The 12,632-nt window shown below is 37.3% G+C and overlaps 1 protein-coding gene across 5 annotated transcripts in view; it reads left to right on the top strand.

Moving 5' to 3' along the window:
* Window positions 1-12,632, top strand: part of Kiaa1328 (KIAA1328 ortholog) — a 276,897-nt gene that overhangs the window by 106,185 nt on the left and 158,080 nt on the right. For all 5 annotated transcript variants that reach the window (XR_004768371.1, XM_035440239.1, XM_035440240.1 and 2 more), the window contains one exon: window positions 8,155-8,282. Coding sequence is in view for 4 of the 5 variants with exons in the window: in XM_035440239.1 (XP_035296130.1) it covers window positions 8,155-8,282 (128 nt within the window). In the remaining variant the exon portion in view is untranslated. The remainder of the gene's footprint in view (window positions 1-8,154; window positions 8,283-12,632) is intronic.

The raw sequence follows: 12,632 nt of genomic DNA, 5'->3' as shown, positions 1-12,632 counted from the left end.
ATAATAAGTAGGGTATAAAGCACCCTATTTCAGAATACTTGAAAGGATTACACAAAACATAAAATATAGGTTATTCTTAGATGGTAGAGGGAAGGTTAATGAAACTGTAGAAAGCTATAATGCTTGTGTGTGCGGCCCGCACACGTGTGCATTCGCAGTGGGAACTGGTGGATATGTAAGGCTTGAGACGCAGGGCACAGGTTTTGTATCTTACCAGTTTTGCACTAAGTTGTATAGGCAGACCTGTACCTCATGTCTGCCACTGTGGTACTCACATTATGCCTGTATAATATCCAATTTTATCACATGCACTTGAACAAACTTGTGTATTCTAAAGAAGTGTTATAACAGAACTCATTGCATATTCTCATGCCTTATTGGAGAAATGTTTATTTTATTGCAATTCAGTTCTGCTGACAGTAGGGGGAGTAGTAGGCCCACATTTTGTGCCCTACTGACCAGCGCTTTTCTTAGCTTTGCAGCTGCACATATGGCAAATTATTATCATTTTATGGCTACAGTTATAAGTAATTTGGTAGAGAATGACAGCTAAATTATGCAGTGATGCTTTTATTTGTTTTAATTTTGTAATCTAAATATTTTTTAATAAGAAAACACAACCCAGAACAATGCTTAGAAGGAAAGTAAGCTTTCTGACACTTAGTGCTAGGCCACCAGTGGCCTTGCATTTCACTTTTGTTGATCTCTTATGAATTGCCAACATTGAGCATACAGTTGTGGGATTTTCTACATTTTAGGAAATGCATGTTTTTAAATAAACTATTGTTGACTCCTGGTACTTAATAAAGAGATTTAACAGGCAGTTGAACTGACAGACAGTGGATTCCACTTTTCACTCCAGGAAGTAGCCTGGCAATGATGCCAAAGCCCCTTACTCCCCATGTGCAGTCGGGATTGCTTCCATCCACGTCCGTATATGAAACTGTTCATTTGAAATGTAGTGTTCACAGTGTGACAGCACAAGGATATTCAGAGTGCCCACTTTGTTTGAGGCTTGGTGTATTCTAAGGGAGTATTAGTTATTAACACCTAGCCCTTGTTGGGAAGGTCATTTAGAAATGTGCCCCTTGGGAACCATCTGTCTTGTGTCAAAACTGCAAAGTTGTTTGCAGTGTTTAAGAGGACAACTACGTTTAGAGTGCTTCTCTTAGCTGTTGCTGTGACTTCTTCAGCACTGACAACTAATAATTTTGTGGGATGTTCTGAAGCTTGAAAACTTAGCCCAGCCCTCTCTAAGGTTCATATTCTAGAGCATCACACAGACTGATAGGAAAGGTCCAGGTGAGCTGCCTGATCTTTGAGTGTTGACAGTGAAGTTGTGATAAAAATCTTTATTATGTTTATATGAATTGGCCTATGCTTTATTTTAATCAGTGTAGTGAGTTGTTTAGCATTTTGCTTTTATGTCATTTTAAAACATTTTTTCAGTGATACTATACCAGAGAACTAGTCATTGGGTGTTAGAAAATCTGATATTTGATATTTCTGATGGTAAAGGAAAAAATTAATTTTGATGATATAATTCTTAATTTTATTAGGTATGATTTTTCATTATATATACTGACTTATTAATTCATTTGTATTATACCATACATCATTTTTGATTTATATCAAAGAGTAATCAAGTCAGAAATTAACCATGAGATATTATTCTCCACAAAAGTGAGTTTCATGTTTCTTTCCAATGAAGCTATTATTAATACTTTATGAAGTGAGTTTATTTAATAATAATATGATGATGCTCTAAACAGGATATGTAAACTGTTTGAACATCAGCATTTTAAATTTAAAGTAAAAGAAACATTTTTATTTGAAATTGATCTGAGAAACTGAAGGTTGAAATGATTAGAGAATTGTCTTATGTGCATTTTATAAAATCTATTTTGCCATATATGTTTGTATACTGTACTATACTGTACTCCTACCACTATGGAGTGGTAGGAGTCCCTATTCAATGACACTATTGAATGTCATGCTACTTTCTTGGATCCTTAAGAAATAGAAATTTGGAGATCACTAGCATATATATTGAGCCTGAAACTATTGAAGAGTAAAAGGTCATTTTTACTTATGTAACTGGATAGGTTCTAGACGGTAGAAGAGAATTTCTGCATTTGGTGATGTATACTTGGAAGGAAGCCAGTCACTGAGATTTAAGAAAGAAGAGTGAGTAAGCAGAAGCAGCAGGAATGGGCCAGTGGCTAGGAATGGTCCTTTGAAGAAGGAGTAAATGACTAGCAAGTAAGATAGAAATTGAATCAAATTGGAACATTTTGAAATTAGAAAATGCTTTTAAAGATATGGTTTAAATAGACCAAGGCTAGGAAAACATGTTCAATTGGAAATACAGAAATAGAGACTGGGATGTGTGTTAATCTGTTGAGAGTTTTCGTGATAATAGAGAGATGTAGATTGACATTGTAAAAGGGGAACCATTGTTTGAAGAGGGCTGTGCTAAGAGTACATGTAGTTAGTTGTAGGCCAGTAGCCTGAAGTTACTGAGGTCAAAGTTGGGATAAACTGAAGCTAGAAGAGGAACATAGATGGACAGTCACCTATTGACACTTATTTAACACTGAGCAGATACCCCGATGTGAGGTAATAATGTATTGAGATATGTAGGGACTGGCTAGATAGTTCAGCTGGCTGGGGCATCTGCTACCAAGCTTGGTGATCTGAGTTCAATTCTCAGGGTAACATAATGGAAATAATGATCCAACTCCTGCAAGTTGCTATCTGATCTCCACCCATGCACACCCAGTTACTCTGCCTATAGTCGTTTATTTCTCTCATAGGTTGTTTCAGTTTAAGGTTCAGGGGTTTGTTTGTTTGTTTGTTTTCATCTTTCAATGTTAATTTTTTACATGTTTTGTGTGTCACATATAATTTACAAAACTCAAAGCAAGTAGCTTTGTCTGTCTGTAGTTGTACTCCTTTTGTTTTTATTCCTCCCTGATACTTTAAAATTCAGCTCTTTATCATTTCCTTCCTGCTTAGAGTCCTCATTGGCCATTTAGACTAGATGACAGTGGATTCTTGTAGTTGTCTTTCATTTGAGAATTTCTTGATTTCTTCATGTCAGAAGGCTATATTTGCTGAATATACAAATCTGGAGCAGCAATTCTTTCTTTTGAGTACCTGGCGGAAAAAACGTGCTCTTGTCCATTGATGTCTGTGTTTTGTGATGAGAACCCCTATAATTTACCATTTTCCCTTTGGGGTCCTACCTCTGCACTGCTTTCAAGATGATTTTTCCTCTTCCCCCTCCCCCACTTCCTTTCCCCCAATTCCTGTCTTTTGGGCTCAGAATTTGACAATGATGATTCTTGGCATGGATTTCTGGGAGTTAATTCTGTTCAAGGTTTGTTCAACATTTGGAAAAGGAGAGTGAATTTTCTGATAGATCTTTGAATGCTTTTTCATCCCCACCTTCTCCTATATCTAATACATTCTTTTTCTTGTATTAGAGTGGCACTCGGATGAATCTTTTGTTATGTTGCCATAGTCTTTAGGCTCTGTTTATTTTCCTTTTCCATCTGTTTTCTCTCTGCTGCTCAGAAGGTGTGTTGTGTATTGTATTTTCAACTTCATTAATTTCTCCATCCATGTCTTTTATTCTGTTGAGCCCATGCAGTGGGCATTTTATTTTGATTGTATAATTTTCAGTTTCAAGTTTTCAACTTGATTTTTCTGTATCTGATGTTTATTTTCTGAGACATTCTAATTTTTCATTTGTTTAAAGCCATACACATTGAAACATTTCAGGATTACCAGTTTAAAGTCCTTTGCAAGAAACAAAATTCTTATCCAGCATCTAGGTTATTTCAGTATTGACATCTGTTGATTTTCTTTTCTCATTGAATTGATATTTCTTGGCTCTTGGTGTGGCATGTGATCAGTTGTGTTCTGGAAAATTGGAGTATTGTGTTATAAAGTCCTATTTTAATCCTCTTTTAATAGATGTTTTCTGGTATCACCCAAGAGGGGGAAGAAAAGGTTCCACTTCATTGCATTAAGATTGTGGTGAAAATTCAGGGTCCTTACTAGACTTTCCTTGGCACTTGAAAGTGAACACCTCATTATTGCTGGGTGAGGATGGAAGTGTAGTCTCCTGTAGAAATTACCCACCTGATGAGGGCAGAAACTTCCCTGATGGCTTCCACTGGCAGCTGAAACAGTACCGATTAGCTTCCTAGCCTACTCTCACAAACAGGAATACCTTATTAATGCTTGATGGAGTGAAGCTTCTTTTTTCCCATGGAGTTTCCAGTGATGATCATAAGCACAGGGGAAGGGGTAGAAGGGGAAGGTGGAAATTCAGATTCTGGCCTTCACTTCTCTTTTGTAGAATCACCCCTGGGGAAAGAAGGTGGATGGGTTCTCAGAAGTCCAAGGGGGTTGCAGTTTTTTCTATGTTGTCTGGCTGAAGTAAAGCAATTCTTGGCTATTCTGCCTGGTTTCTCCTTTTATGATCAACATTTTCCCTTCACGCAAAGGTGTCTCTGTATTAAGGCAGATACTCGGTCCAGATCAAGTAGTATTCACAACATCAGACTAGAGGCTAAGGTGGGTGATGGTAGTGAATTTTGCTGGACCAGAGAGAGTCTTCCAGTTCGTCACAATCTCTGTTTGGCAGCCTGCTAGGTCATCTGGTCTGCATCTGCCACCATATTCATTCTATTTGGATGCTTCATTTTACTTTTCTCTGTGGTACATTTTCATGTTGTCTTTTTGCTGTGTGAAATGATCATTTCCTGCAGCCTCTTCAGCTGATTGGTTTAGTTGTTTCAATTTCAGTGTGATCTTACTCAATACAAGTTAATACTGATGTAGTTCGTTCTTGAAGGCTTCTTTCTTCAGCCCAGGCTGAGGGAACTGGTTGCTTTTCTCACTTCTTAAATGGTAATTGGACCTACCACAGCATGTCCATTTGCTTCATGGTTTGGTGTACACCTTTTCTCAGGTTTGATCTCCTATATCTAGTACGTCCTTTTCTGTTACATGACCAAGAGTAAGTCCTCCCTTCATTGAAGAAAATAATTTTGCTTACATTTTCCTAAGATCTCACACCAGGTACAGTGTTAAAGTCTCACTGTGTTAGGGAGAAAGAAAATATGGGGTCATTCTGAAATCTGATAAAACCAAGAAAGATATTTAAAAAATAAAAGACTGTAATTTTATATTCTGCTGCTTACAAAATACAAGTGGGGCTGGCTTACAGTTTCAGACATTTAGTCCATCATTGTTATGGTGGAAGCATGGGAGTGTGCAGGCAGACATGGTGCTGGAGAAGAAGCTGACAGTTGTACATTCAGATCAGCAGGCAACAGGAAATGAATGTCACACTAGACCTGGCTTGAGTATTTGAGACCTTAAAGCCCACCTCCTAATGATGCAATTCCTCCAACAAAACCACACCTACTTCAGCACAGCCATACCTTCTAATAGTGGCATTCCCTACAAGTCTGTGGGGGCTATTTTCATTCAAACCACCATACTGCCACATAGCATGTATTTAATGTCTATAACTTGTCTCAAATGCTCACATTAACTTGTAATCTGTGGAATTGTACTTGTTTTTTCTAGAATCAAATCCGTGTCCTGTGACCAGACGTTTACCTATTATAAACATTATTGCTTATGGTAGCAGCTAGAATAAAAACTTCTTATATTCATAATAGCTGTCACAAACTCCTTGGGACCACATATTCATGTCTCTTGGAGCTTACACACACACACACACACACACACACACACACACACACACACACACACACACACACATACACACACGAAATGTAAAACCATAGAAATCCAACATAGATTGATATTAGAAACTATTAGCTTATTTAGATCACTACTCTGCTCTGTTATTACTGGTATTGTTTCAGACAGTAAGTATTCAATAAGCTCTTGGAATTAATGTATTCTATAAGCTTAGTGACCTGGCCTTTCACTGTGAGCCAGTCCTCTCCTATAAGCCATCTTGGGCTCCTTTTTTTAAAGGTTAATAACCAGAATAATGAAGCAGTTGGCTATTTATGCAGTTATGATTGGCAAAAGTTATTAGAACAGGAATCTGCCCAGAAGCAATGATTAGGTTATGAAAATGTTAAGGAATATTGAAACTAGTTATAATTTTTGACATTTAAGAAATATTATCCCTACTCTTAATCATGATGATCTTGTATAGAAGTATATGTACAGAATAATCCCATTGGACAGTAATTCTTACGCCAACAGCATACTTAAGTTAGTGCTGAAAGGGAGATTCAGAAATGATCTGAGGGAACAGGAACCTAGAACAAAATAATAACAACATTAAGTACCTGGGAGGTGCCTGACCTTTGAAATTGGACCTTTTCTGACCTAGTGCTTTTACCTCTAGCTTTCTTCATCTGCTAGGAGCTGTGAAAAAGGCACCACAGGATAGGTTGCCATGTTCTCTACACCTGGAAGAACATACATGGGCAGGAAACTCCTGGTGATGGTGTTAGTGATGTGATTATTAATATGCAAAACAAGAAAAAAGTTCAAAGAATAATCCCTTTATGTTTGATAGAGTTAGGAACTCAATGTATAAAATAGACACTAATTATTAAGATACTATTTACATAAAATATTACATTTTCAAGTGTATAATTGAATGGTTTTGAACATTTCCCAGAGTATCAACACTGCCATCATCTCACTCCAAAATCTTTTCCCACACCTGCACCCATTTCCCCAGTTCCTCTCTACCAGTCTGAAGCAACCACCAATCTACTTCCATGTCTAAATGGACTTGACCTATTCTTGACTTCTCATAAAAGTAAATAAATGCTTATGATATATATTCCTTGTGTCAGTACTCTTTTTCATGACATAATATTTTCAAGGTTTGTAGCATATACCAATCCCTCATTTATTTTATTGCCAAAAGATGTTCCGTTTTATAGATATTACTCTGTTGATAAGTTGATGGACATTTAGGCTCTTGTTGCTTCTAAACTACTATGAACAGGGCTTCTCTGAAGATGCCATGTATGAGTTTTTGTTTATGATTTTTAATTTTTTTCTTGGATAAAGAGATCTAATGGGTTACATAGTAAATTTCCTTTTAAAAATACTACAATTTTTCTTTCAGAGTAGCAGTACATTTGTGTGCCTTTAGACTGGAAGGTCCCACTTGAGCATATCCTTGTTAGACTTGCCATCATGAGTCTTTGATTAAGGCTGTCCTGCTGGACATAAAGTCCTTTCTCCTTGTGCTTTTGATTTACCTTTCCCCAATAGCCAGTTGTGGTTAGCATCTTCTACTTCTTGGTCATCTATGTATATCTTTTTGCAGATTGCCTTAGAGCATTTGCCAGTTTTAAAAATTAGATTAGTATTGTTTATGTTGAGTTGTATGAGCTGTTTATATATTCTGAATATTAATCTTTTATCATCTAAAGGTTTTCAAGGTCTTTAATTTTGAGGTGTGTGTGTGTGTGGGTGTGTGTGTGTGTGTGTGTGTGTGTGTGTGTGTGTGTGTGTGTTTTGCAGTGTCTTACTCCAAGGTCACAAAGATACACTTGTGAGGGTTTTATAGTTTTAACTCTTAAATTTATATCATTGGTTTCTTTTATTTTTAATTTCCCTCTTTCTCTTTCTCTTTCTCCTTCTCCTTCTCCTTCTCCTTCTCCTTCTCTTCTCTTCTCTTCTCTTCTCTTCTCTTCTCTTCTCTTCTCTTCTTCTCTTCTCTTCTCTTCTTCTCTTCTCTTCCCCTCCTCTCCCCTCTACTTCACCTCCCCTTTCCTTTCCTGTGTCTGCCCAGTCCATCCTTGAACTCATGATTCTCAATAGGATGCCTCAACCTCCTGAATGCTAGGATTACAGGCATGTACTGTATGCCCTGCTTTGCTGTTTATATAATGTGATAGGAGTTCCTTTGGATAGTTCTACAAAGAACTAAGAGAAATGTCTCTTCACTGGGATGGTCCGTGCTACTTTCTCATTAAAATTATTGCTTCATGATTAGACACATGGACTGTTTTTATCTGATGACTCCATACTCACTGCCTCTGACCAAATATTGTGGTATTTCTATCTTTGTTTTGTTAATTGGAATCTGTGTGTGAGCCAGTTTTTCTCCTTAATTTGAAATCTCACCTCTTCAGCTACAGTATAGAGAATGTCAAGAACTTCTGAGTCTCTACCAGAAGTACCTATCAGAGCAGCAAGAAAAGCTCACTGTGTCACTGTCAGAACTTGGTGCTGCTAGAGTGCAGGAGCAGCAGGTAAGTGATCTCTCCTGACCCAGAAGGTTCATTTTTCTTTTTTGCTGGAAATACATGATATGCATGTTGTTTTAAAATATACAAATATCTTCCCTGTCTGTGGTCTTCCTCTTCTGTTTTGTGAGTCTACTGATGAGAAACAGAAACTTGAAGTAGGAGGTGGCTACTGGGGAGACTTTTGATGGGATAAGAAAATACACTGATCTGTTACTTAATAAAGAGCAGTGGATATTTGGTGTCCTTTTGGAAAACATTAATATCCTTTTTCTGTTTTTAGTTCTTAGAATAAAAAATTATTTGGTGGCTTCTATATAAGCTTGTATGTATTAACTTAAATATTTAAATATGAGTATTAGTTACCACGTAACATCAAATGATGAATATTTAGAATGTATAAGTTTGAATGTGTGAATTTAAATATACTAGTGTTTATACTAGTGTAACTACATGACATCAAGTGATGAGTATTCAGAACCTTGCTTTTTATAATATAAAAGCAAGTTCCTAAGCCATACTTCTGGCCTTCTAATACTGATACGTGATGTTGTTCTCCTGTCCTCATGAGTTTAAAAAGTCAAATGTCTGATAGTAATCTTTATATAGTAAGATAGAAAGGACTGTGTCATATAAAATCATTCATACTGAGCATGACCAGCATGGGACTGATCCAGACCCCACAGACATGGGTGTCAGTGAGGAGACCTTGAAAAATCTATGGGGCCCCTTGCAGTGGATCAGTACTTATCCCTAGCATAGAAATGGACTCTGAGAGCCCATCCCACATGGAGGGATACTCCCTGAGCCTAGACACAAGGGGGTGGGCCTAGGCCCTATCCCAAAGGATATGACAGACTTTGAAGGTCCCCCATGGAGGGCAAAGCCCTCCATGGGGAGCAGATAGGGTATGGGATAGGTAGGGTATTAGTTGGGGGGGGCAGGGGAGGAAGGGAGGGAGAGGGACAAGGGATTAACATGTAAAACAATCTTCTTTCTAATTAATATTTTTAAAAAAGAAAATACAGATGATTTGTTAACTGCCATTTCCCAAGTACTGTCAAAAGCTCAAAGACCAAACATGAAGATTTCTTGCAAACTTTCTAAAAAGCATTGCTGTTCAGACTGGAGACAATGGCCTTAGATGGGTTAAGAGTTTTGACTAATGGCTAGGCATTGTTGGCGCACTCCTTTAATTCCAGCACTCAGGAGGCAGAGGCAGAGGCAGGTGTGGCTCTCTGTGAATTCCAGGCCAGACTGTGCCAGGATAGGCTCCAAAGCTACACAGAGAAACCCTGTCTCAAAAAACAAACAAACAAAAAAGTTTTGACTAATGGAGTCATAGTTTTGAACCTACAATTTGTATATGTGGGAAAGTGAAAACAAATAAAAACCGCAACGATATTAATGCTATATTATGTGATTTAGTTGAGTTGCTTAACACATTTTTAAAGAAATATTCAAATTATTAATGGCTATTGATATTCTAGTTTGAATATCTCTTGCGCTGTTTTCCCAAAAGCTAGGTTGTACAGTGGCCACAGAGGAATGTGGCAGCTTAAGTTATTTCTGTGCATGTCTTCACAAGTCTGAAAGAGGTTGACAGCTCTGTAGGTGCCTCTAGGCCAGAGTGCTTGTGAAGGTCAGGTTCAGGTTCACCTTCACATTTCTGCTCATGCCCTTTCATGACATAGTTGATTGAGAGAGCACAAAAGCAAAGGCAACTTATTTAAGAAGGTACTACAGCAGGGAGAAAGGTGAGTCGCCTTCATTTAACAATACTAGTTGAGTCTTACAACTTTAGGAGCATAGACTAACAGTCAAAACATGATCACTAAAGTAAAAGGAAAAAAGAAAAAGAAAACCAATAGCAGGGAGCAGAAGAAAAGTTGATAGTTGATAGCAAGGCTCTCTGAATACTTGGAAGAGGCTCATCCTGAGACTGGGAACAAACAAAACTTCCTTAATTGTTGGTTGTTTTTATTTAAGCTAAGTATAAACAATTATAGTTAATACTGCCACAAAAACCTTGAGCAGTGTAACTAAAAGAGATACTAGAATGAAAATTTTGGTGGAGTATATGGAGTGAGTGTGCTCTCAAGGGGTTACATGGTCTTGGGATGTGACTTGGAGTAGGTAGAACACTTGCCTAGCGTGTTTAAGGCCTTGTGTTTCATTTCCAGCCCCCCCCACCCGGGGTATCTCCTGGTTTTCAATTAATCCAGAGAACTTTTTGAAATATATATTTCATTTTAAATCTTGTGTATGTGTATGTGTTTGTGTATGGGTATATGTACTTATCTGCTGAGGTGTCATATCCCAGGTCATTGTATGCTATTCCATGTTGCTGTTGGGAACTGCACTCAGTCCTCTGCAAGAGCAGTGGGTGCTCCTAACTGCTGAACCATCTCTCCAGATTAAACCATGTTTTCCTCAAGTACTTAATGATCAAGTTCTATACGTCCTCCTAAACAGTGAAAATTAGGCTGTGAATAAAAGTGGCTTCTAGACTCTGCTGTTTGACCTAGAAAGGGAAAATAGGTTTCTTTTTTCTCTTTCTTCTTAAGGAAGAAGGTGGGTCACTTCCTTTGTTGTCTGGTTCATTGTGACAGGCTTCTCTAAACTGAGAACAGGGAAGCTCCCTCTTCTTTCCTACTGGGACCTGGGTAAATCCATTGGAAGAGCCCATACTGGCTTAACTTCTTTTCCCGTTAGCTCACAATTAAGTCTAGTGTACTCTTAATGTATTCACAACTAGTCTGTGCCTATCTTTGACGAGGACCATTTTATTATTGTAGTTATTGTTTATTCATCCACCTCATTCACACAGTGTTCTGAAGTCAGGCATGCTGTTTGTTACAATGGTGGTGTAAGGACTTGAAGAGTCTGGTGTAAGGATCACAGTGATCTCAAATAAATAATCTAATGATCCACTTCAGGGTTTTAGAAAAGTAAAAACACCAAACAAATGTAGCAGATGGCAAGCAATAATAACTAACAAGGCAAAATAATGAGATAGAGAATAAAATCACGATACATAGACTCAAAAAGCTGGTAATTTGAAAGATAAAGATGATTGACAAACCTCTAACCAAACAAACTAACCAAAGGAGAAAAAAATACCAAAAACAACAAAATTAGATATAAAATGGAAATTGTTACAGCAGACCCTAATAAAATCCACAGGAATATTAGGGAAAACTTGGGAAGCTTATATTCCAATAGGTTGAAATATTTGGAAGAAATTAACCAACTCATAGATATATGCAGCCTAATAAAATTAAATCAAGATGATATCAACTTTTTAATCCTATAACAAACTGTGTTAGAAGTGGTGATTAAACACCTCTTCACAAAGAAAAATGTAAGACCGATTCACTGCTGAGCTCTAGCACACTTTTAGAATAACCTACTAGCTGGGTAAACACCTTTAATCCCAGCACTTGAGAGGCAGAGGCAGGCGGATCTCTGCAAGTTTAAGGCCATCCTAGTCTAGAGAGCAAGTTCCAGGACAGCCAGGACTGTTAAACACAGAAACCCTGTATTGAAAAAAACAACAAAACAAAGAACAACGAAACAAACAAATAACAAATGACCTGCTAACAGTACTTTTCAAAATATTTCACAAAGCAAAAAGGAAAGGAATGTTCTGGAACTCATTCTACAAAACCGTTATTTCTCTGATACCAAATCATGCTGGTGATACAACTAAGAAAGAAAACTTTAGATCATTTCCCCTGATGAATATAGATGCAAAAATTCTGAATACAATACTTAGGTACCAAATTCAAGAACATTTTAAGAGAATTATATTTCATAGCCAAATTAGTTTCATCTTAGGGATAGAAAATTAATTCAACATACACAGATCAGTACATTTAATATGTTATATAGGTATACATATTAAAAGTAGATAAATCACAGGATCATCTGATTAGATGCGGGAAGAGCATTTGATGAAGGTCAGTGTTCTTTTATGAATAAAATCCTGAGGAAACTAAAAATACAAGGAAAATAATACATGTAACAAAAGTTGTATACAGCAAACATAAAAGCCAAAATAATTGTAGTAAGTGGAAAAGAAACAGCTAACATTTCATCTCAGATCTGGTAAGAGACAAGAGTGCTCACTGTCTCCTGCATGCTCAAACTCTTCTAAAACAACACATCATGCTCTGAGTCTTCTCCAGACAAGAGGAAGAAAAAAGGGACACACCTAATCTCTGGCAAAAATATCAGAAGCACACACTGGAAAAGACTATTCAATTAATGGTGCTAGGCAAACTAAATACATATTTTACTGTGTGTGTGTGTGTGTGTGTGTGTGTGTGTGTGTGTGTGTGTACACCGGTTGAG

The sequence above is a fragment of the Cricetulus griseus genome, chromosome 2, assembly GCF_003668045.3.
Source record: "Cricetulus griseus strain 17A/GY chromosome 2, alternate assembly CriGri-PICRH-1.0, whole genome shotgun sequence".
NCBI lineage: Eukaryota > Metazoa > Chordata > Mammalia > Rodentia > Cricetidae > Cricetulus > Cricetulus griseus.
Note: the sequence above shows the minus strand (reverse complement) of the source record. Positions and strands in the feature narration are given on the sequence as shown.